This window comes from Hyaena hyaena, unplaced genomic scaffold, assembly GCF_003009895.1.
Source record: "Hyaena hyaena isolate Hyena2069 unplaced genomic scaffold, ASM300989v1 scaffold_221, whole genome shotgun sequence".
Classification (NCBI taxonomy): domain Eukaryota; kingdom Metazoa; phylum Chordata; class Mammalia; order Carnivora; family Hyaenidae; genus Hyaena; species Hyaena hyaena.
Window position 1 is genome coordinate 366,007 of NW_024080853.1, and position 23,695 is coordinate 389,701.

The window sequence follows — 23,695 nt, forward strand, 5'->3', positions numbered from 1 at the left end:
GGTATATAAACATAATGATTCAGTAATTGTATTTATTGCAAAGTGATCATCATAGTAAGTCTACTTAACATTTATCACCATACATTGTTAAAAAATTATTTTTTCTTATGATAAGAACTTTTAAGACCTACTCTAAACAACTTTTAAATATGCTATACGGTATTATTAATTATAGTCACCAGGCTGTATGTTACATCCCCAAGACTTACTTATTTTAGAACTCAGAAGTTTGTATCTTTTGACCTTCTTTGACTTGATAATAATTTTATTAGACTTAATGAAATAATACTTTTCCAATGTTATTATTTCTTCTATACTTATTGTCACTCTGCTATGAAGGAGAGCTTTTTTTCCTCAGTAGATATGGTTGTTTGGTTACTCTAAGATATATCTACTGGGAAGACAGGATATATGATTAGATCTTTTCCATTACCAATTTTCAGTGTGAGTTTTGTGTTTTTTTTAATAGCTACTTTTTGTGGTTGAGAGGAATTTTTCTTTTCTTTTTAAGGTCATTATAGGTTCAGTGTGTTTCAGTCTGCTACCATCATTATTCTTGTAATGTTCACATTCTCACAGCTCTATCCAGTGGGAGTTCTTTCAAGCTAACTGCTGTGTCTTGCCCAACCTCATTAATTGTTGGAAGCATCCTTGCTTTCTGGCATTGCAAGATGCCCTCCCACTGTTTTTTTTGTTTGTTTGTTTGTTTGGAAAAAAAGCTTTTGCATTAAACACACACACCCTTTAGGAAGCATCAATAAAGAAGACATTGTGGGGAATTCATTATATCTTCACCAAGCAAATTATATCGTCCTTTTTTGTAGCTACATCTACTCTTCCTAAAGAAATAAGCCTGTTCCCAAAATTCTGAGTCCTTGTTCCTTTCCCACACTCTAACACACATAGAAACCATTATAATTTGAAGAGTTAAAAGCAGAGCATGTAAGTGCTTTTTTTTTTTTAAGTTTTTAATTCCAGTTGACATATAGTGTTATGTCAGTTTCAGGCATACAGTATAGTGATTCAGCACTTCCATACAGCATCCAGTGCTCATCAGGAGTGCATTCCTTAATCCCCATTACCTATTTCACCCATTCCCCCACCACCTCCCCTAAGATAAGCATCTGTTTGTTCTGTATAATTAAGAGGCTGTTTCTTGACTTGTTTCTTTTTTTCCTTTTGAGAGAACATGTAAGTGCTTTTTTATTTTCTTTAGTTGTAGTCTGATTTCATTTGAATCCAGACTAATTGTACTGATTTAAAGAGTTGTTTTCATTGAATTCAGTTTAGTCAGCTGTGTATTCTGCATCCTCAGCAAAAAAAAAAAAAAAGGAAAAGAAAATTCAGTATGCTAAGAGCAAGTACCTTATACTTGCTGGGTAATAATAGATGAAAAAGATCACATAGAAAAAACTTTAAGATATTAATCAAATCTTAGAGATAAAACTGAGCTTTAAGTTCACAAAAACATTTTTCCTGCCAGTTTTTTCCTTTATTTGGGAGCACAAACAGTTTAAAGAAACAAAAACAAAATTCTCCTTCAGAGGAGGTAAATAGGCCAGAAGGAGAATTGGCAGAGAGCGATACAGCCTAAAAGAAAGCCTTCTGGTTGTTTTTAATGAAGGATGGGAGCCCTCTGTTGGTTTTTTAGGAAATTTTAAAATTGAGTTTAAAAGCTTCTTTGAGAGGCTTTAGCTTTATCCATCTTTGCATAAATAATTCCCTACAAAGGGCTTGAGGGAGGAGGCTGCAGCAGCTAAATAGAAAGTGTAAGATATGTAGAACCCAAGTTTTCTGGAAAAGTCTAACCTGATACACTTTTTGTCATAACCATACAGTTCCTGACCAAAGGAACTGTAAAGTTAAGAAATGCAGTTTTAGACATTTGATAATTATGTAGTGTGGGAATCTAGGACTTCTTAAGTAGCAGAACTTGATGCAGCAACGCATGCATTATTTCTTGTCTATGTCCCTCAAATAGTACATCCATCATTCTACCTGTTGACGTTTTCTTTTTGGTATTTCTTGAAAGTGAAAATCATTAAGTTGGATTTTCTTGCTGTTTTTTCTTACAAAATTTTTTTTTTTTTTAGTGGATTATCAAACACTTTTACAGGAAAGTCAAACTATCACTGCCATGTGTCTGCATACGAAAAATCTTTTCCTATTAAGCCTGTTCCAAGTCCATCTTGGAGTGGTTCATGTCGCCGAAACCTCTTGAGCCCCAAGAAAACTCAGAGGCGACATGTTAGTACAGCAGAAGAGGTAAGGAAAACCTGCAACAAACGCTGCTAAAGGTTAGACTCTTTCCTTGTATTCAGCCGTTTGCTCTTCTGATTCAGATGTTTACTCACCATTCCTTTCTCTGCTTTTTGTTTCTTAATTTTTTGAGTGCCATCATCTGTGCTAAAGTAATTAGAGATTTTATCAGGACTTCATTATTTTTCTTACCATTGTCTCTGTTCCTCTTGGGCAGCAGATTTAAATTTCAGTAATTTCTAAATGAGTTCTCATACATCAAACTATTTCTGTTTTCTCTTTTTTGGATCCTTTCTTAACTGTTGTTTCATATGGCAAAACTGTTAACCCTGCTGGGTTTGATAAAATACCTGCCCTTATTTCTTATTAGGACAATTTTCCCTCAGTATAAAAGGAAAATCAAGAAGCCAGCTAAATAATTTACAAGCCCTTCATTATGAGTAAGAAGATCTTTGAGATCATAGATATTCCCCAAAATAAAGATGTTTTGTTGACACTTTCATTGTTATATGCATTCAGTAAGCCTAAAGGAAAAATTCAATTCTGTAAATATTGTATAGCATATAATTTATGTGGTAGGAAATGTGCTTGTACCTGTTAAATACCGTATTACTGTGTTGAATCATTTTAATCCTGGGAAATAGAGAGGAAGTGATAGCCACATTTTACACATTAGGAGAGTAAGGGTCAGAGGCAACACAGTTAGTAAATGGTCAGCCTACAACCCAGGTCTTCTCGAGTCTAGTCTGGTATGCATGGTGTTACACATTGGTACAGTTCCAGCCCATTGGAGCTTACAGACTGGGGAGTCAAGAATACAACATTATGTGCTAAATAATTAGTTTGTTAATGAATCTCGTTTAAGTGGCAAAACTTGATTATTTGTGACATGGTTAGTAAAAATGCTGTGCATTTTTTGGCTTTAAGTTTGTATTGAATCTAAAATATTCAAGCAGAGGGTGGCAGAACTAGTAAGTCATATTTAGTAGGGAAAGGATAGATAAGAAACAGGCAGCAGTTGCCTTTGGTGATAAGAGCTGAGCAACACAAGAGTGAGATTTATTTTTCACTTTTGTACTATTGAATTTAGTACCATGATGTATGTATTAGTTATTACATACATGAATCATATTTTTTAATTACTGGGGTTGTGCTTGTGCTGGGTCATAGGCAGCCTATGAGGTACAGAGAGACTTGTTGAGCATGGCAGCTGGATACTGGCCTCCCAGCCCTCCCCTGCCCCATGTGGCTGCTTCTGAGATCACTAGGATCCTTAAGACTATCTGTTTTCATTATAATCCCACCATTCACCCACAGCTAACCAGTCCTTTGGACCGCTCAGCCCTTCCTCCTTTCACCTCTACCTCCAGCCTGAGGACTTGGGCTAGGTGAATAATTTTATCCTTCCAACCAACCCTCTAGGCCAGTGTCCAGGCTGAGCCAGTGGAGGACATGAAGGTGGAGTTTCTCTTCCTTCTACAGTGTCAGGATGCCAAGGATTGAATTTATTCTGTGAAACGAGATGCAAAAAATTTTGTCTCAGTTGTTTTTAGGTCTATATTCTGGTATGAAAATCGAGTCACTTGTAGTACAGGAATATGGAATTACCCATATAATATGAATAAGATAAAAATATTGGAACAAATTCTATTAAATCACAGTATCAACAGATTATTCAGATATTTAATCTTGGATAGTACAGATAATCTAGATTAAAATACAATTCTTTTTCTTCCCTTGGGAATAAAGAATTTACTGATGGAGCTTACAAACTGAAGGAAAAATCATCTTCCATGGAAATGTTGCGATTACCAAGGGAGATGCAGCTGCTTATATTAAGAAAGGAAAATTCTATGTTAATCTTACTGCTGGATTTATTTATTACCTTCAGGAATATAAAGCCATCTATGAAATTAACATGATATTAACCACTGAACTGTTCAGTCTTATAGTAGGAGTTTAAAAAGAATACATAGGGGTGCCTGGGTGGCTCAGTCGGTTAAGCATCTGACTTTGGCTCAGGTCATGATCTCACGGTTCGTGGGTTCAAGCTCCATGTTGGGCTCTGTGCTGACAGCTCAGAGTCTGGAGCCTGTTTGGGATTCTGTGTCTCTGTCTCTCTCTGACCCTCCCCTGCTCACGCTGTCTCTCTCTCAGAAATAAATAAAACATTAAAAAAATTAATTAAAAAGAATACATAAAGAAGAATTTGGAAATATGTTAGTAATGACTAGACCGCCACTTGGCTGATGGCTTATTCAAGGATATCATTAAAGAACTGTATGAATAGGGTAACCACTAGCCATATGCACTACTGAAATTCAGATTAAATTATAATTTATATATGTAATATAAATATATACAAATATAAGTGAAAATTTAGTTTCTCAGTCATACTAGCTGCATTTCAAGTACTCACATATTGCTAGTGGCTACCATACTGGACAGTGTAGAGTACTTCCGTTTTAACTGAGAGTTCTGTTAACATTGTTTAGAGGATATGAATTTCTGTTTGGGAAAGAGAAAATACTACGGACAATAAAAATGTAAAATGGTAAAAACACATATAGTTTCCTTTCACTGGTATGTTGCTTCCAGACATCCTTCTCTGCAACATCTTGACAAACCTTTTAAGATGTTGGATTTCCTTAATGGACAACACTGATGTTTTTATTCATAAAAAAATCTGAAACACTTTACAATTCTGGATTTTTTAAAGCTTTTAAAAATATGTTTATTTTTTGAGAGAGAGCAGAGAAGGGGTAGAGAGAGAGGAAGATTGAGTCCCAGGCAGGCTGTGTACTAGATGTACCAGATGTGGGGCTCGAACCCATGAATCGTGAGATTGTGACCTGAGCTGAACTCGAGAGTCGGACACTTAACTGACTGAGCCACCCAGGTGCCTCTACAATTTTGTTATAACCAAGAATTTTGGACTTAAAAACAGAAGGTTGTTAAATTATATACTTTTTTTTTTTAAGTTTTTTTTTTAAAGTTTTTTTTTATTTATTTCTGGAGAGAGAGAGTGAGCAGTGGAGGGTCAGAGAGAGAGGGAGTCACAGACTGAAACAGGCTCCAGGCTCTGAGCTGGCAGTCAGCACAGAGCCCGACGCGGGGCTCGAACCCACGAACCGTGAGATCATGACCTAAGCGAAAGTCGGACGCTCAACCAACTAAGCCACCCAGACGCCCCTTAAATTATATACTTTGATAGTTGAGATTTATATAGTATAAAGCTTTTACTTTAAACATAATCAAAATTGGAATATTTATGAAGTTTTTTGAGTAATTTGTAATAAAAAGTTGTGTTAGTTTCCTAAAATTTATTTTGTGTTCTCTGTTAAATTTTTATAATTTTATAGACAGTTCAGTTCTTTGATACAGCCTCTTACAGAAGCATCTAAATACAAGAATCTGGCACATATTTTCAAAATAGAACCCAACACTTTAATTACCTTTATGATATTTGAGACTTTCCTTGGTCCTTTATTAGGTTTAACACGTATTATCCAGCTTCTTTTATTTTAACATGTTACCTATTATTACTTCCTTTCCTCTTAATTTAATAATTTGCTTACTCAGTAGAAATAGTTTAATAAGTAATATACGGAGAAAGATGTTTTCTTTTACTTTATAGTACCAGATGCTCCAAAAAAGAATTGTGTTTGAAGTTTCAAGTGACTCCCCTTTTTGCATTTTATTTTGGTGAAGCCAGGTATTACACATACGTTCTTTTGAGAGTTGCCTCTACTATCTTCTCTTTTTCTGAAATGGTTCTAAATAAAAGATAAATTCTTGTGACCTCTAAATTATCATTTAGAGGTTTAAAGAGACCTTAGATAATTGTTTGGAATACAGAACATCTATTCCTATCCATTTTATGTTGTCTAATGACTGTGAGGTTGTTCAGGTTTAGACAGAAGCTTTTCTTTGACGATACATGTACTGGGGAAAATGATTTGTGGGCGAGTTGTGTGTGTTTAATTGATTTTTAAAAATCAGTTCTTACATTGAATTAATCTAGTTGAGTCACTTAATGGCACTCTGGTTCTTCATGTTTTATTTATAAGTATAAAAATTTATTCTATGAAACCATTTTGCTATGTGATAGAAGGGAGGAGAGAAGCATTTTTAACTTTTTAGGGTTGAAGTCTATAGGGTACCACAAACAAAGATCTTTTCTATTTCACTGTTCTCAGTGTGCTCTTGAAGTCTTCATGGGATGAGGATGTTTCTTTACATCTCTTGGTATGCAGAGTAACCTATTACACCAGCTTATCTGCTTTATTTTCCTTCCTATGATGTGATAATGCAGTCAAAGCTTTTTAAAATCTAGTTCTGTAAGGAAGTGGAAATGAACTAAAATGATTGATTAATTAAAGAGTTAGGGGTGCTTGGGTGGCTCAGTCGGTAGAGTGTCCAGGTTCAGCACATTGGGCTCTGTACTGACAGTACGGAGCCTGCTTGAGATTCTCTCTCTCTCTCTCTCTCTCTTTCTCTCTCTCCCTCTCCCTCTCTCTCTCTCCCCCTCTCCCTCTCTCTCTCCCTCTCTCTCTGTCCCTCCCTACTTACATGCATGTGCTCTCTCTCTCTCTCTCTCAAAATAAATAAAATTTAAAAATAATTTTTAAAAAAGTTAATTTCCATGACCTAGGTGGTGGTATTCTTCTGATTTCCCTTCATACCATCCATTTTACCACTCCTGAAAACATGTTAACCCCATTTTATTGTGGATTATGAATTAGTTTATTTGGTGTAGTGAGAAAGTAGAGTCAAAATTTACATTGGGAAGTATTGAAAAATTTCAGTCATGAAAGTTCCACATAACACAGTTTTCCTGTATATAGATCACTATGAAGTTGGTTGTCAGTCTCTTACAACCTCAACAATTGTAATGATGCTTCATTCTTCGAACTGGCTAAGTAAAGAACTTTTATGATCACAAATCTAGGTTTTAATAAAAAGGCATTTATTTTAATTATAGTTTTTAAATTTATCTCAGATACTCATGGCCTCCCCAGTAGAATAGCTGAAAACTACAGATTTGGCCATTGATATTAATGTATACCTGCTAGTGGTCTTTCTCTACATTATAATTTTTGTGCTGTCACTGAAGTGCCTGCCCAATACTATAGACAGTTTCTTCACAAACACTAGGAAAGAGGACTGTCATTATATTAAATACAGTATTAATGTATAAAGGATAAAATAATGGAGTTTTATTTTCTTCATATAGAAAATTGCAATTTGTTTTTCCCCCTGCAATTTATTTTTCCACCAAATGCTCAACCAATTCTACTTCTTTTCTTTTTCTAAAAAAATTTTAATGTTTTATTTATTTCTGAGAGAGAGCGAGAGAGAGAGAGAAAGAGACAGCATGAGCAAGGGAGGGTCAGAGAGAGAGGGAGACACAGAATCTGAAAAGGCTTCAGGCTCTGAGCTAGCTGTCAGCACAGAGCCCGACATGGGGCTCGAACCCACAAACCATGAGATCATGACCTGAGCCAAAGTTGGAAGCTCAATTGACTGAGCCACCTAGGCACCCCTCTACTTATTTTCTTAATACTCATCTATTCAAATTTAAGGATAGCCCTTTTTCATAATGAGTATTCATGCCTCATAGTTCAAGGTGAATCTTGTTAGACTAGTAACATTATAGTGACAATGTAATTGAAATTTACTATGCAGGAAACAGTGATCAAGAAGAGAAAACTTAGTGTCTGTTTGCCTTTACATAGATAGTTGCTTAACAAAACATTCTGATTTTAACAAAATGTGTCTACACATATTGAAATGTCACAATGCAGGATGCTGCTAGCCCTGGCACAAAGTATTAAAATTATTTCATGAAGATTGGTGGTTATATTAAACTGAATATAAGATTTTTTAAAGTACCAGAGTATATTATTTAGTGAATGCTTCCCATTGTTTCTGTGGATGAGTATAGAATAGATGCTTTACTATGGTTAAAGTCCTTATGTAATCTGGTTCTCTGCTAAGTGACCTCATTTCTTGCTGCTCTTCTGATTCACACTGACCTTACTTTTCCTTGAAAACAACAGGCACATACCTGTTTCAGGGACTTTGTATTTGCTATCTGGAATAGTCTTTTATAAATTTCTATGACTTACCTCTTCCCTTGATGTAGGTTTCTGTTGAAATATCACCTTTTTAGTGGGGTCTTACCTGTTCCTGATGTTTCCCCTCCATCACTTTCTGTTTCCTTATCTTTAATTTTGTCATACTGTTTGACTAGTCTCGTTTGCCAGTCCCCTTAACTGTAATATAAACTCCACAAGGACAAGAATATTATTTTGTTCAGTGCAGTATCTCTAGTGCTTAGTAGGTATTCAAGTCAATAAATGAATGAATGAATGTTATGGAGTGTGTTCTTTTCCCTAAATTTAGTATTGGGGTTTAGGAAAAAAGAATAAATATTTGAGACAAAAACCATCTCTGGAAAATGCTTATACTGTTAAAAATTGAACAGGATAGAAAACAGCAAGGTATCCCACTCTCATCTTGGCTATTCTGGTTGCTTCCTTGTGATTTTTTTAAGTAGATGTCAGGAATTAAGGGGTTTGTTGGAATCCTAATTGAGAGGATGTTTTGTTTCAAATGTTTTGTTTCTAGGACTGACTCAGTTGACTCAAAAGTGATTGCCTACTGGCCTTCTGCTTTCATATCCTATAGCTTCTCTGCACTATTATTTACATATATGCCCCATAATTTTCCAAAATATACTATCCCATATTTATTCCATTTAACTCCTGTTATAATTTTCTAGATATCTGTAATGCTAATTCTTAATTATCTTGAGGGATTCTGCCTGAACTTTGGCAGAGCTTCTGGGAATTTAGATGCTGCTTTGAAAAAAATTTGTCTTCTTGGATGTGTTTAAGGTTTCTTCTTTTTTTTTTCTCTAGACAGTCCAAGAAGAAGAAAGAGAGATTTACAGACAGCTGCTACAGATGGTCACAGGGAAACAGTTTTCTGTAGCCAAACCCACCACACATTTTCCTTTACACCTGTAAGTCCCAGAAACATATATCAAATGAAATTAATTCTATACTTTGTTATTTGAAATCGAAACTATATTCTCCTCTTGCTAGGTCCCGATGTCTTAGTTCCAATAAGAATACTTTGAAAGACCCACTTTTTAAAAATGGAAGCTCTTGTGCAGCTCAGATTATTGGCTCTGATACTTCATCATCTGGATCTGCCAGCATTTTAACTACCCAGGAACAAGTGTCCCACAGTGTGTATTCCCTATCATCATATGCCCCAGATGTTGCATTTGGATCCAAAGATTCTGATCCTCTCCATCAACCCCAAAATCACCACTCTCTTCTACATCAGCCAGATAACTTACCAGCTTCAAATACACAATCGGAAGGTAAAAATAGTTTCATATAACCATATTTTCAGTAATAATACCCAATTAACTGTTTATGGGATCTATGGGAATTGCAGGGTTATAATGTGCATGTAACTTAATTAACATATGAAATATTTTAAATATATATAATTCAGTTAGCCATACCACAAATAAACTAAACCTATAAATAACTTACTTTTTTTCTTGCATGGAGATGCAAATGGTCTCATACAATATTTTATTTAGAAGATTAACTTCCTGAGCAGTGTCTCGAGTCAGAGTACAGTCATCCCAACTACTTCAGTACTTTCTCTGTTTCTAGTACTTTTCAATGAACATTAAGTACTCTGAAGTTCCTAGAGTTTTGGAACATCAATTAAGTGTTGAAGTAAAAGTTCTTAACCAGGCAGTACTTAGAAAACCTGTATAGTAGGTTTATGCATTTTAGAATGGTCATCAGCAAATTTTGGAAACAAAAAGTTTTCTCCTTAACTTTCAGGTAACCAAAAATCCAGATACTTAGCACTGCAATTAATTAAAGTTTCCTATGATGATTTTCTTTGCTTAGTTTTCCCCTTCTTTAGGTGTGTGTTATGTGTATTTATGATAGCATGTGTTTAGGTATATAACTTAAAACAAGTTTTAGGTTAAGTGGTTAGACATTAGGGATCTTTTGATAGATCAATCTCTAAGGCTTTTTCTTCCTTAAGTTTTTTTTTTTTTTTTTTAAGATATTTCTCACTTTCTTAAAATTTTTACTTGGGGATGAAAAGAGTGGCATCACTATATGGCTACACATATTCAAGGAAACCTTTATAAAACTTTATGAGATGATTTACTGGGAACTACCATTTAAAACAAGCCTATAACCTCAGAAACATACATTGTATGACAAATACTTAGCTACAACTAAACTGAAACAAATATGTATGCTATAGTACACTGAATGTTTCATTACTTTCCTTGTATGATTTAATAAATATTTTAAATGTGGTTCCAGTCATTTAGATTAGAAGGACATGATTCCTGCCTTTATCAATAACACAGAAAATAAATGCTAGAATTTGTGCTTTTTAGACCCTGCTACTTCTATAGCTATTTGTCTGTCTTTCTGCCTCCCCATCCCCTCTTTCACCTTAAAGACTTTTGAGAAATCTTGGCTTATTCTTATTCCCCAGAAACAGAAAAAAGCAGCATAGGAATCAAGCACAGCCCAGGAATAAATGATGAGGGGCACATATACTTGTATTTTTAGAGCGACTGTGAGGCAGGCTCTTCATAAGCCCTATTTCTGACTCAGTGAAGATGGACCTGCCTCTTTTTCTCTTTCATCTTCCCTTTGTCCTTGTGCTTCTTTATTTTATGAAAATAGAATATATTGAAGTATGGGAACTTAAACTATAGACACCTAGAGTGTATGACTGGGTAGAATTTTTTTAATAATAATATACTGTTCTGTTTTTTTGTTGTTGTTTTTTTAGGATCAGACTCCGTGATTTTACTCAAAGTGAAAGATTCCCAGACTCCAACTCCCAGGTAAACTATGGAAAAAAGACATTCTTGACATATTGTTTTCTTTTCCCTCTCTTTAATCACAATTTCTTCACTAAGCATTGCATAAAATAAAAGTAAAATTGCCTCAATTCAGATTTCTCACCTGTGTTATTTGAATGATTTCAGTGACTTTCTAATTGGTCTTCTTCTTCCAGCCTCCTTGTTGTACAAGTTTCATTCCATCTTCTGCCATATTCTCTGATCCATTCTTTGACTGTTCTTTTCCATCTTCCATTCTACAACCAGAGTGGTCTTTCTAAAATGTGTATCTGATCATTCATCAAACTCCCTCAGGACTAGCTATCAGACATAAATCAAGCCCAGACTCCTTAGTATACAAAGTATTTCCTCTGCATGCCTTACTTCCTATCACACATTCTTTCCTTTAACAAGTATTAACTGATAGCCTACTGTGTACTGTGTCCTAATACAGACATTGGGGATAACAGCAGTGACCAAAATGAAATTCCTGCTCTCAAAGGGCTTACATTCTAGTTGTAAGGGGTGTAAGGAAAGAGATAGGGGTCTGATTATGAACACATAAATATTCATATATGTCTGATAGTGATAAATGCTGTGAAGAAAACTAAAGCAGGGCAATATATAGACTGGGGTTAGGGAGGCACTGTTTATTTGGGTGGTCATGGCAAGGCTGAGAAGTGACATTTGAGAAGAGACATGATAGAGGTGAGAGAAGGAGTCATACGGGAAGATGGATGTCTTTCATGTGTTAATTACATGCCGAACATGTAGTGTGTGATATGTGCTTTGTTACTGAGTTCCCTCTGCCTCATAATTAACCCTACCTCAACTTGTATATCTAAAGAAGCAGGGGTCTTTTTCTTAGATTTTAAGTCTCAATTCAAATGTGATTTTCTACATGATACTTCTATATGGAACTTCTTGCTGTGTAATTCAGTAGGTTACTACTTAGATTGCAATTTCTTTGCCATTCCTGTTTCTTGGCTTTAGCAGTTGAATTGCTGGAATGATAATGGTACCCTTTTTCCATTGAGAAAATTAGGAGTGATGAGATTTCTTTCTCATCTCAGTTTCTGTACTTCTTTGCAACTCTCCCATATGTCCTAAATTTTAGATATTTTTAAAAAATTCTGTTATATTTCCCAAGGAGACTTTACAATTTGGATTCCTTATTCTTTATGGGTTTTTGTTGTTGTTGTTGTTAAGACTTGGGTTCTGATCTTGTCCAGGTATCACATAACTTTAGACAAGTTACTCTTCTGAATCTTAGCTTCCTTATCAATAAAAACACCAGTGATAATACATTACTGTTTATTGAATTGCTGTGAAGGTTAACATACAGAAAAATACTTATAGTAAAAGTGTTTCAGGGTGCCTCAGTTGAGTGTCCAGGTCTTGATTTCAGCTTGGATCATGATCCCAGGGTCATGGTATTGAGCCCTGCATTTAGCTCCGCACTGAGTGTGGAGCCTGCTTGAGATTCTCTCTCTCTTTCTCTTTCTCTCTCTCTCTCTCTCTCTCTCCCCCCCTCTCTCTCCCCCCTCCTCCTCTCTCCCTCTCTCCCACTCCCTCTGCCCCCTTCCCTGCTCACATGCTCTCTCTCTCTCTCTAAAATAAAAAAAATAGAAGTGTTTCATGTGTAGTACACAAAAGTAGGTATTCTTTATTGGGAAAAAGTTGACCTCACGTAAAGAATGCTTTTAATTCTTTAATGGTTCCTTACTCAGTGTGCCTTTCTTTTATGGAGGATTTCTGTTAGTGATACCTGAAGAATGAGATGGAGGGGGAGAAATGATCTGTTGAGTAAGGCTGATTGAATAATGCTGTTTATTGTGGTTGGAGCCCACTCTCCCAAGGCTTGGCCGATTGGCTCTTTATTGCTAATCTCCCACCACTGCCTGTCCATTCTAGCAGTGGAGATCTGCCCTTCTTTCCTCGAATATACCATACTGTCTCCTATTTTTGTGCCATTGTACATGCTGATCCTAACCCCTGGAATTTCCTTTCTCTCCCTCTCCACTTGTTAATCTCTTGCTTTACTTTTCAAAATCTGACTCAGGTGTTATTCTTTTCTCAAGACATTACTCTGACTTCTCCAGATAGCATTAGTCTTTTTCTCTGGTACTTTTATCCCTATATCGTATTTATTACTAATACTTTTGCATTTATCATCTAGTGTGGATCAAAATGCCTGGCACTTGATGGGTATTTAGTAAATAAATCTTTTTTAAACAAATGAATTTCCTAGAGATCCTGGAATGCTCTCTTGCATAGCCCAAGAACTCATTTTCATGTTGGTTTGAGTCTGGTTTATTAAAAGGCACGTTACAATAGTAGAAATCACAGTCTTTGGAATTGGACAGACACAGTTTCTAATCCTGACTCCCCCAAGACAGATGATCCTTCTGAACCTCCCATTTCCTTTTCTATACAGTATGAGTAATAATTCCTTATTCTGTATTGAGGTTTAACTAATATGAGAATTATGAGGCTTAACTAATATAAAACATCTAGAGCTGAATCTCACACAGAGTACTAAGTAGGTGCTCATAAGTAGTTGTAGTTATTGTTTCTATATGCTTCAGTCATATAAGAAATAATGTATAATCTCTTTGAAAAGCAAGAAGATTTTGTTTTTTTCCCCCTGCATTTTACTTTCCTTAGCCAGCAAAGCCTGGGTCCACTGAAGAGAAATACTTTTATTCGTTTATTCAATAAGCACTGAGTACCTGCTGTGTGCCAGGCACAATTCTTGGTGCAGAGGATACAGTAGTAAATAGAATAGACAAAAATTCCTATCCTCTTTAAGTTTATGTTCTAATAAAGGAGGCAGACAAATTTCTATAGCATGATCCACTACTATGAAATTATGGGCAGTTCCTGTCACGTCTTGTATGTTGTGCAGTAAATGTGTTTTCATGTTCATTTGTTTTTAGTATCACACACTTAAGCCCCTCACAGTGCTACCACTGATCTCTTTTGCTTTCTATCTTGGTTGTTACGTCAGTATTCACTGTGCTGAGGGATAGGCTGCTTCTCCTAAGTTTTCCCCTTTTAGCCTCAGGGAGAGGCAGTAGAACAGCATGTTCATTGCCAAACCCTAGCCTAAGGATGATTGGGAATGCTAATTCTCAAAAGGTAGGCGAGGGAGCAAGGGAGTCCTTGTTCTTGCCTTCACCAGGACAGACTGTAGCAATTTAAGAACTGAAAGGGACTGTAACCTCCATATTTTACAGATCTGAAACCAAGACCCCTGGAAATGAAGTGACTTGTTCAAAGTCACACAGTGAATCAGGGACCACTCCAGGAGATCCAGTCTCTTAACTCCCAATTTGATGCTCTGTGTACTTCTACATGTATCTGAAAGTTTTCTTTGGAAAAGCGTTCACTCTTCTCTTTGTTTCTGTGAGAGATCACAGTTAGGGATTGGCAAGGAGATAAGGACGTGCAAGAAGAGCGAGGCTTTGGAAAAGGGAACATGTCTGTGACGATGTTAAGCATTATTCATTTGGGTTGTCAGCAAGAGCCGCATGGAATAGAATTGGCCTCTCCTCTGAAGTATTGCTAATTCTCCACTGTGGTTCATTGACTCACTAACTATTTGAAACAGAGTATTCTGTGGGTGGGGATTTTCAGTATCCAGTATGATTTGGTTGGATATATTTTGATTCAAGTAGACTGACAAGAAAGGAGTCCAGGAACCGTTAAGGTTTGACTAAATCATTAATAAATCTGTCGATCTGAACCATTTGGGAAGAGTAATGTTATAGCTTAATGCATTATCTTGACAAGTGATGTACTCTTGCATGTTGTGTTGGTCTCTTGCAAGTAAGGAGCTATGCTACAGTTTCTCTGCTGAACTTTGGGCCATCTTTTTTAACTAGTATGTATGTAAATGACTCATAGTTGTATTCCTTTAGTTCCCAGTTCCAATTATTTTATGTAATTTATGACTTTCTATTTATTGCATATGTATGTATAAAGCATTCTTTTAAATTATTTAAATGATCGGTTTTCTTGGTGAAAGTATTTGAATTTTCTTATGAGCCTCCTGTTCATTTGTTCTATTTTTTCCCCACCATAGTCCTGCGTTTTTCCAGGCAGAGCTGTGGATCAAGGAATTGTAAGTTACTGTTTTTGGTATCATTTTCTTCCTCAGTTGTTTCAGAAGAAGTCAATTAGCCAGTCACCCTACCTATTTTTAGTCAGTAAAATTTCCCTATTTATATCTGTTTATAAAACAACTTTTAAGTTGTTGGGTTCTTAAAATTCTATTGGGGTTGGGGCATTTCTATGCTCAGTTTTATTAAATATATAACAATTGCTGAAGCTAAATTGAATTGGAAAAGTATTTCAAAATTAGGTATTACATAAAAAGGAAAATAAATGCCCTTATTTTTACATTGGTAGAACTAAAATTATTGAATAATTCACATTTCTGGAGTTTGCAAAATCACTAATAAAAGTTTTTAGTTTCCAATTTCAATAACTCTAAGCTATTCAAATACCTGGTCTGGTTCATTGTTTTTAAAGAAAAAAAAAATAAACTCCTGTCTTTTTCTTTTGTATCGTAAATACAGTATTTGAATTAAAACCTCAGTAGTATCTGGGGCGCCTGGGTGGCTTAGTCGGTTGAGCGTCCGACTTTCGCTTAGGTCATGATCTCGCGGTTCATGGGTTCGAGCCCCGCATCGGGCTCTGTGCTGACTGCCAGCTCAGAGCCTGGAGCCTGTTTCAGTCTGTGACTCCCTCTCTCTCTGACCCTACCCTGCTCACGCTGTCTCTCTCTCTCTCTCTCTCCTAGAAATAAATAAAAAATATTTAAAAAAAAAAAAACAAAAAAACCTCAGTAGTATCTTTTTTATTTGCTCCTTTGGAATTCAGTCTCACTTTTGGATTTCTAGAATGAAGCTTCAGTTTCTCCATAATCTTAGAGATTGTGTTAATCTCAGAATTTTAATGTTTAAAAAAAAAAGCAATACACATTTACAAATATCCACAAAAGTCACCTGTTCACATTTAGCAACAAACTAATCATTTTCATCATTTCACTAAAAATAGTATGATAATTTGAATAATACCATTGTGGTTTCACTCTGCCTAAATAAATGATAAGGTTAGCGTAGGCACTTTAGACATTCTGTATGAGGGTTTTATATTTAATGCTCATTGTTCATCAACAGTATGCATGATGCTAAGACAGTGGTCTGCATTGTGTCACGTTCCTTTTCATTTCCTAGATCTAGTGTTTATGACTCTCGAGCACGGGAGAGATTGCGCCAGATTGAAGAGCAGAAAGCATTGGCATTGCAGCTTCAAAACCAGGTAAAAAAAATTTGGGGATAAGGTTGTAAATAAATAGCACATCCAAGTTGCAACTAATTTGGAAGATTACCTGGATTTGGGATCGAAGTTGGAATTGCAAGATGTTATGATGGCACAGCATAGCACTAACATTGTATGATTAGTCTGTGTGCTTGGTCTCTCCAGTGGCTCTACTCAGTGTATGTAGACAAATAGTAGTTTTCTTTGTCCCACTTATTCCTAAGTTCTGTTTTGCAGAGACTGCAGGAACAGGAACATTCAATACATGATTCAGTAGAACTGCATCTTCGTGTACCTCTTGAAAAGGAGATCCCTGTCACAATTACTCAAGAAACAGAAAAGAAAGGTCATAAATTAACTGATAGTGAAGATGAATTTCCTGAAATCACAGAGGTAAATTACATATTATGGATTCTTGTGCTAGCAAGTATGTTTAGAAAAAATACTTTGAATGAATTTTGAATAGAGAAATAATAGAACACCTGGCATTTAAAGTATGCAGTGTATTTGCATGCATACTCCTGCTTTCATTTGTATTACCAATCTTGGCTTTATTTTTATTTAAAGAAATTTTTTAATGTTTATTATTTTTGAGAGAGAGAGAGACAGAGGGCATGCAGGGGAAGGTCAGAAAGAGAGGGAGACACAGAATGAGAAGCAGACTCCAGGCTCTGAGCTGTTAGCACAGAGCCCGATGCAGGGCTCAAACTTACAGACTGGGAGATCATGACCTGAGCTGAAGTCCGACACTTAACCAACTGAGCCACCCAGACACCCCTCTTGGCTTTATTTTTAAGAATTATTGAAAATCGAGGAAAGAATTGTGAGTGGTTTTTCATGACTTCAGTGAAAAAACATTTAATTTGTCTTTTATGTACGTTTTTATTTTCAGTGTACATGTACAGTAGTTTGACATCAGTAAATTGAAGCTTACAATTTTTTTAAGTAATAAAAAATCAGTAAAATATATTAAAGACTAGATTTTTTTATCATGTTTATTTTTGAGAGTGAGTGCATACATGCACAAGCTTGGGAGGGTCAGAGAGAGATGGGGACAAAGGAGCTGAAGTGGGTTTTTTGCTGACAGCAGAGAGCCAATGCAGGGCTCAAACTCAAAAAACCATGAGATCATGACTGAGGCTAGATTGGATGCTTAACTGACTGAGCCACTCAGGCACCCCAAAGTCTTTGTACATTTTAAGATAATTTGTTTCTTAACCCATTCTTCTGTTTGAAAAACTTATATAGATTGTAAGTATAACATATTCATTATAGTTGTGCTGGATTCCATAATTTACATTTTAAAAAACCCAAATTTTTCTAGGACAGTGTCTAAAAGACACTACCTTTATCCTCTGCTCCCTTTTGGGAAAGAGTCTATTTGTAAAGAAATTGTGTGGGCCAAAGATATGAAGTATAATTAAGTCTTCTTGTGGACTTAGAAAATTTGACAGCAGAAGATTATTTCAGATTTTACGAATAAAAGGAAGAAAGGTCTGAAATGTTGTGCTGCAAATAAGGAGGGAGAACAGGATGGAATGAAAGGAGGTAACCCAGGAGATTACTGGAAGGAATAGAAACCAAAATGTTAGAAGTAAACAGTTGATTACTGATACAGTCTGGGGATCATATGGGGTTTGGTGAGAAGTCTAGTGTGTCGATAGCCATGTATACTTCATCTCTGGTACTCCTTGGTTCCCTAGGAAATGGAGAAGGAAATAAAAAATGTATTTCGTAACGGGAACCAAGATGAAGTTCTGAGTGAAGCATTCCGCTTGACCATTACACGCAAAGATATTCAAACTCTGAACCATCTGAACTGGCTCAATGATGAGGTAATCTTGCACCTGTTTTTATATTCAGATAGTAAGCATTAAGTGGAAACTAAATCAAGGTGTTACTTCACTGTTTGTTGAGGTGTGGTCCTCAGATGACCTGTAGAGAATCAGCTCTCTTGGGTTTCTCCATTCTCCTGAATAAGTATGAGACAGTGTGGTGGAGATAACACATATTAGACAAATACCTCAGTTTATTTTTTATGTACCTTCAAGTCTGAGAACTGCTGATTTACTTTTTTATGTATGGACAGTTTAGACACTGAGGGAGAGGACATCCATTCTCACTCTTTTTAAGACACCTACCCGGCATTTCATCTATTGAGCAAATATTTAATAACTGACTATGTTGCAGCATGAAGGAGTACTTTGGAATTTCCATCAGGGATTCCAGTTCTACTTCCTTTTTTATCTCTACTTGTTCTAGATCACTTAGGTTCTGAGAGCTAAGCTTTCTAAAGTAGCCAACATTTGTACATGATATATATTTTTTGGAAATGTTTATTTTTAAGAGAGAGAGAGAGAGAGTGCGCAAGCAGTGGAGGGACAGACAGAGGCGGGCCACAGAGGATCTGAAGCCGACTCTGTGCTGACAGAAGAAAGCCCGATGCCAGACTCAAACCCACAAACCATGAGATCATGACCTGAGCCAAAGATGGATGCTTAACTGACTGAGCCACCTAGACACCCCCATGATATTTTTTAAACTGACATTGAAAAAGCTGTATTCTTAATTATTTGATGTACTGCATTGAAAGAAAGCTGTGGCTCTCCACTTTTGCTAATTTTAAGTAGATTAATTATACTACAGTCTTTAAACCAATCTGATCCCTACTCTTAAACTTGTAGGAGCCTATTTTATTTCAGAGGGATATTTTCACAGCAAAAGAAGAGAACTGGGTTGGGTTTTTTCCTTGAGTAGTTTCTTCCTTTCTTAGGCCCAGAAGAAGCATCCCTGCCTGATATTTTTGCTGTCCTCAAAACTTTACAGCTGTGGGAGATTTTTAGAAACTCAGTATAGTATACACTAGATTTTCTAGATACCTAAAGTCGAGTCTTGTATGCTTATGATCTTCCAAATAAAAATATTGGCTAACATCTCTTGAGCATTTATCTCCTGCTAGGCACTATTGTAAGTGTTTTATGTGTTTTATTCATATAATAGTCACCACAAACCTTGGAGAGGTATATATACTGTAGTTTAACCATCTCTATTTTGTAGATGAAGAAACAAAGCATGGAAAGATTAAGAAACTTCTAAAGTTATATGGCTAGTAAGTAGCAGAGCCAGGATTTAGTCTCAAGCATTGAGTCTTATCTATTATACTGTACTGCCTCAAAATCTTAAATTGGATCCTGTCTTAGGGTTAGATGTATTGAATTTGAGAGCCATATGCCATGCCCAGCGTGTCGATTTTCTTTAGGGCCAGCTGGACTAGCCCCATTCTTTTTGCCAAAGGTCAGTTTCTAAAATATAAATTTAAAAAGTTCATCACTCCCTTAATAATACCTTTGACCAAAAATGTTAAGGAAGATATGGTTTGATATTGTCTTGCTTTAGGGAAAACTACCCTTGCTCAGAATAGTGATATTAGAACATTGGATCAAATAACAGGAAAGAGTTCAAGGGCAAAATGGAAATCAAGGACAGTCAAAAGTATCTACCAATTAAATGTTTTTGATTTGAAGACATTAATCTGGTTCCTTGCCTTTTTTTTTTTTTTTTGCCTACTACTGCTAAATGGGAAGGGCTGTTATTCTATTGGGCTTGTAGCTCATTTGTTGTAAACTATGCAAAACCTCCTAGAGGGCAGCAATGAGTAGGATATGAGCTGAGTCCTTGCTGTTTGCTGTGGCAGTTACCTCAGTGAGATCCCTTACAGAGGCGACATTCATCAGGACATATTTTCCATTCCCTTGGCCCATCAAAGGTTGGGTTTTTAGCATGCAAAGTTAATGGAAATTATATTATTTAGAAGAGTCGAAGAGAAGGAAAGATTCCTTGCCTACTTTATCTCTACTACACCTGCCCATAACTTGTGTAGAGAGTGCCTACTAGAATGTTAACCTTGAAAGCAGTTACCAGTTCACATGTTTGTGATGAAGATAACTATTTTGAAAAGCACCATTTTCAAAGTACTGTATTTTTCAGGCTTTCAAAGTTACTGCTCTTGAGAAGCTAACATCCTGATGAGGAATTAGTAGATATCCTTAACTATTCATGTTCATTTAAAAATAAGTAATCCTGCTTCTCAGTTGTGAATTCTCAGTTTGCTTTTGCAAGTAATTTGTCCTCTCTTCTTCTTTTTTTTTTTTTTTTAACATTTATTTATTTTTGAGAGACAGAGCATGAGTGGGGGAGGGGCAGAGAGAGAGGGAGATACAGAAACTGAAACAGGCTCCAGGCTCTGAGCTGTCAGCACAGAGTCTGATGCGGGGCTCAAACTCATGGACCACGAGATCATGACCTGAGCCAAAGTCGGATACTTAACTGACTGAGCCACCCTGGTACCCCTGTCCTCTCTTCAATCCTGTTCTTCCCTCAAGTAGATATTTTCATTATAATCATGTTTCTTCTTTCTGTATTTCCTGTCACTTTTATAGGCTGCTTTAAATATTTCTCCAAAATAAGGTAACTGAGGTAATATTCTTACCATTTTATAGACAAGGAATATAAGATCCTAGAAGTAAAAGGGATCAGATTTAGTTTATAAGGAAAATAAAATCCAGAAGTCCTATATTTGGAATATGTACAGAAAGCCATTAGGCTACCCTTTCTTTGATCTCTTTACTAAAAGAAGAGTTGGCTACATTACCTGTTTATAAAATAACAGCTTCCAAACATGTTTTCATGAATGGATTTATGTATAGATGAATATTAAATTCTGTATAGGAGATGGACATGGAGGAAGGCACTTGTGGGGGTTGAGCACTGGGTGTTATATGGAAACCAACTTGACAATAAACTATTTGTAAAAAAAAAAAAAGACAGAAACTCCTTCTTAAAATAAATAAATAAATTTTGTATAGCTTCAGAGGACTAATGATTGACAGGATTGACATTTTGACTCACTATAAGAAAATGAAACTTCTCGAAAATGGTATGTGGGAACTGGCTGCCTTTATAAAGAATACAAAAAGAAGCTGGAAGGCTGATAACACCAGGGACATTTATAGATGGAGATTTCCATACTGGGTCTGGCAATTAGTTATGAATAGAAATATCTATTTTTTTTTTTTAATTTATTTCTAGGAGAGAGAGAGACAGCATGAGCAGGGGAGGGTCAGAGAGAGAGGGAGACACAGACTCTGAAACAGGCTCCAGGCTCTGAGCTGGCAGTCTGTACAGAGCCCGACGCGGGGCTGGAACCCACGAACTACGAGATCATGACCTAAGCGAAAGTCGGACGCTCAACCGACTAAGCCAACCAGGCGCCCCTTTTTTTCTTTTTTTTTTTTTTTATTATGAATAGAAATATCTAAAGGAAGGAGGTCAGGGTCAAGGAGACAAGGAATTAGTTGCAAAAGTAGATTGAAAATCACAATCAAGAAACAGGAAATATTTTTAAAAATTGTTTTAATATTTATTTACTTTTAATATAATTTATTGTCCAGTTGGCTAACATACAGTGTATACAGGATGCTCTTGGTTTTGGGGGTAGATTCCCATGATTCATCACTTACATACAACACCCAGTGCTCATCCCAAAAATGCCCTCCTCAGTGCCCATCACCCATTTTCCCCTCTCCTCTGGCCCCCCCCAGTCAACCTTCAGTTTGTTCTCTGTATTTAAGAGTCTCTTATGGTTTGCCTCCCTCCCTCTCTGTAACTATTTTTTCCCTTCCCTTCCCCCATGGTCTTTTGTTAGGTTTCTCAAGTTCCACATATGAGTGAAAACCTATGATATCTTTATTTTTGAGAGAGAGAGACAGAGCACAAAGAGGGAGGGGCGGAGAGAGAGGGAGACATCAAATCCAAAGCAGGCTCAAGGCTCCACACTGTGAGCACAAAGCCCAATGTAGGGTCCTAAGTCAAGAACCATGAGATCGTGACCTGAGCCAAAGTCAGACACCTAACCGAATGAGCCACCCAGGTACCCCAGAAAGGAAATATTTTTAAATGGATGTCATCACTCGAAATTATTTGTTGATTCCTGGCAATTGATTTAGATAACTAAATGTGATTCAGTGGCATGATGTTTGTGCTTTATGGCCTGATGATTCTACTTCTTAGAGGGCTTAAGAATTGTTTTATAAGGCATCAGATAAATTTAGAAATACATGGAAATTATTTAGGCATACAAGTAAATGGATCTAATTTCTGTTTCTGGTCATGATAAAATAAAATGGATGAGGTTTACACTTTCAGTTTAGCTAGAAAACTAAACAAAACATGAAACAACAATTTTCAGATGGTGGATAACAAGATCCCTGAGAGAAGGAAAATGAAAGGGATGAGCTGATGATTTCCCCACCTCACTAGGGTGGTATGCTTGAGAGTAGATAGCTGGAAGAACCTGGCAGTATCTGACAGTCTTGCCAAGTGGAGGAGACATAATTCAGATTTCAGGGAGGTGAAAGTGGCTAAGGCCTATAACGTAAAATACTGAAGGGAGGGTTGTTGCACAAAGAGAAAGTCCCAGAGATGTGCAGAGGCCCCCCCCTCAAATCCTTGGCTGAGCACTGATCTGTATGTACATAGAAAGAATATACCAGAGTCTGGGGAAAGAACCACCAGAAAGAAGGAATCAGAACAAACCTCAGAACTAAGATAGGTGATTAGAATAGTTCATATTCCAACCAGTTGGAGTGGAAAGGTCATGAGGCATTTACTAGAGACCTCAGGAGTGAGGCCAGACTGGCCCTAGAATAGAGGGTACTCTGGATTTATGGTAGTAAAGTTAAATATAAGTCTTAAAAGCTTGAAAATGGTTTGAATGATTTACCTGTATCACAGAACAAAAGCCCAAACAATATTTAAAGGAATACGAACATACTCTAGTAACAACAGAACCCAATAACATGAAATCACAGTGTCCAGCATCCAATCAGATATTAACAGGCATATAAGATAGAAGGAAAATGCAACTTATAACAAAGGAAAAGAGCTACTAGAAATACCCAAAAATGACAAAAATGATAGAACTAGCTTATGTTGGCAGGATATTAAAAGGGGCCTTATAAATACATTCCATATGTTCAGGAATTTAGAGGAAAATTAACATGGTGAGACAAAGGGAATATGTAGAAGGAGACCCAAATTTAACTTACAGGGATTAAAAAATAAAGTATCTGAAATAGAAAATATATGAGGTAGAATTAATAGATTAGACACTACAGAAGAAAAAAGTAGTGAATTAAA

The 23,695-nt window shown here is 36.3% G+C and overlaps 1 protein-coding gene across 2 annotated transcripts in view; it reads left to right on the top strand.

The window, feature by feature from the left end:
• SENP1 (SUMO specific peptidase 1) overlaps window positions 1–23,695 on the top strand; it is a 50,882-nt gene that overhangs the window by 14,570 nt on the left and 12,617 nt on the right. For both annotated transcript variants that reach the window (XM_039243118.1, XM_039243119.1), the window contains 8 exons: window positions 2,094–2,265; window positions 9,186–9,289; window positions 9,372–9,655; window positions 11,119–11,173; window positions 15,258–15,296; window positions 16,414–16,498; window positions 16,736–16,891; window positions 18,202–18,333. In XM_039243118.1, the coding sequence (XP_039099049.1) occupies window positions 2,094–2,265; window positions 9,186–9,289; window positions 9,372–9,655; window positions 11,119–11,173; window positions 15,258–15,296; window positions 16,414–16,498; window positions 16,736–16,891; window positions 18,202–18,333 (1,027 nt within the window). The remainder of the gene's footprint in view (window positions 1–2,093; window positions 2,266–9,185; window positions 9,290–9,371; window positions 9,656–11,118; window positions 11,174–15,257; window positions 15,297–16,413; window positions 16,499–16,735; window positions 16,892–18,201; window positions 18,334–23,695) is intronic.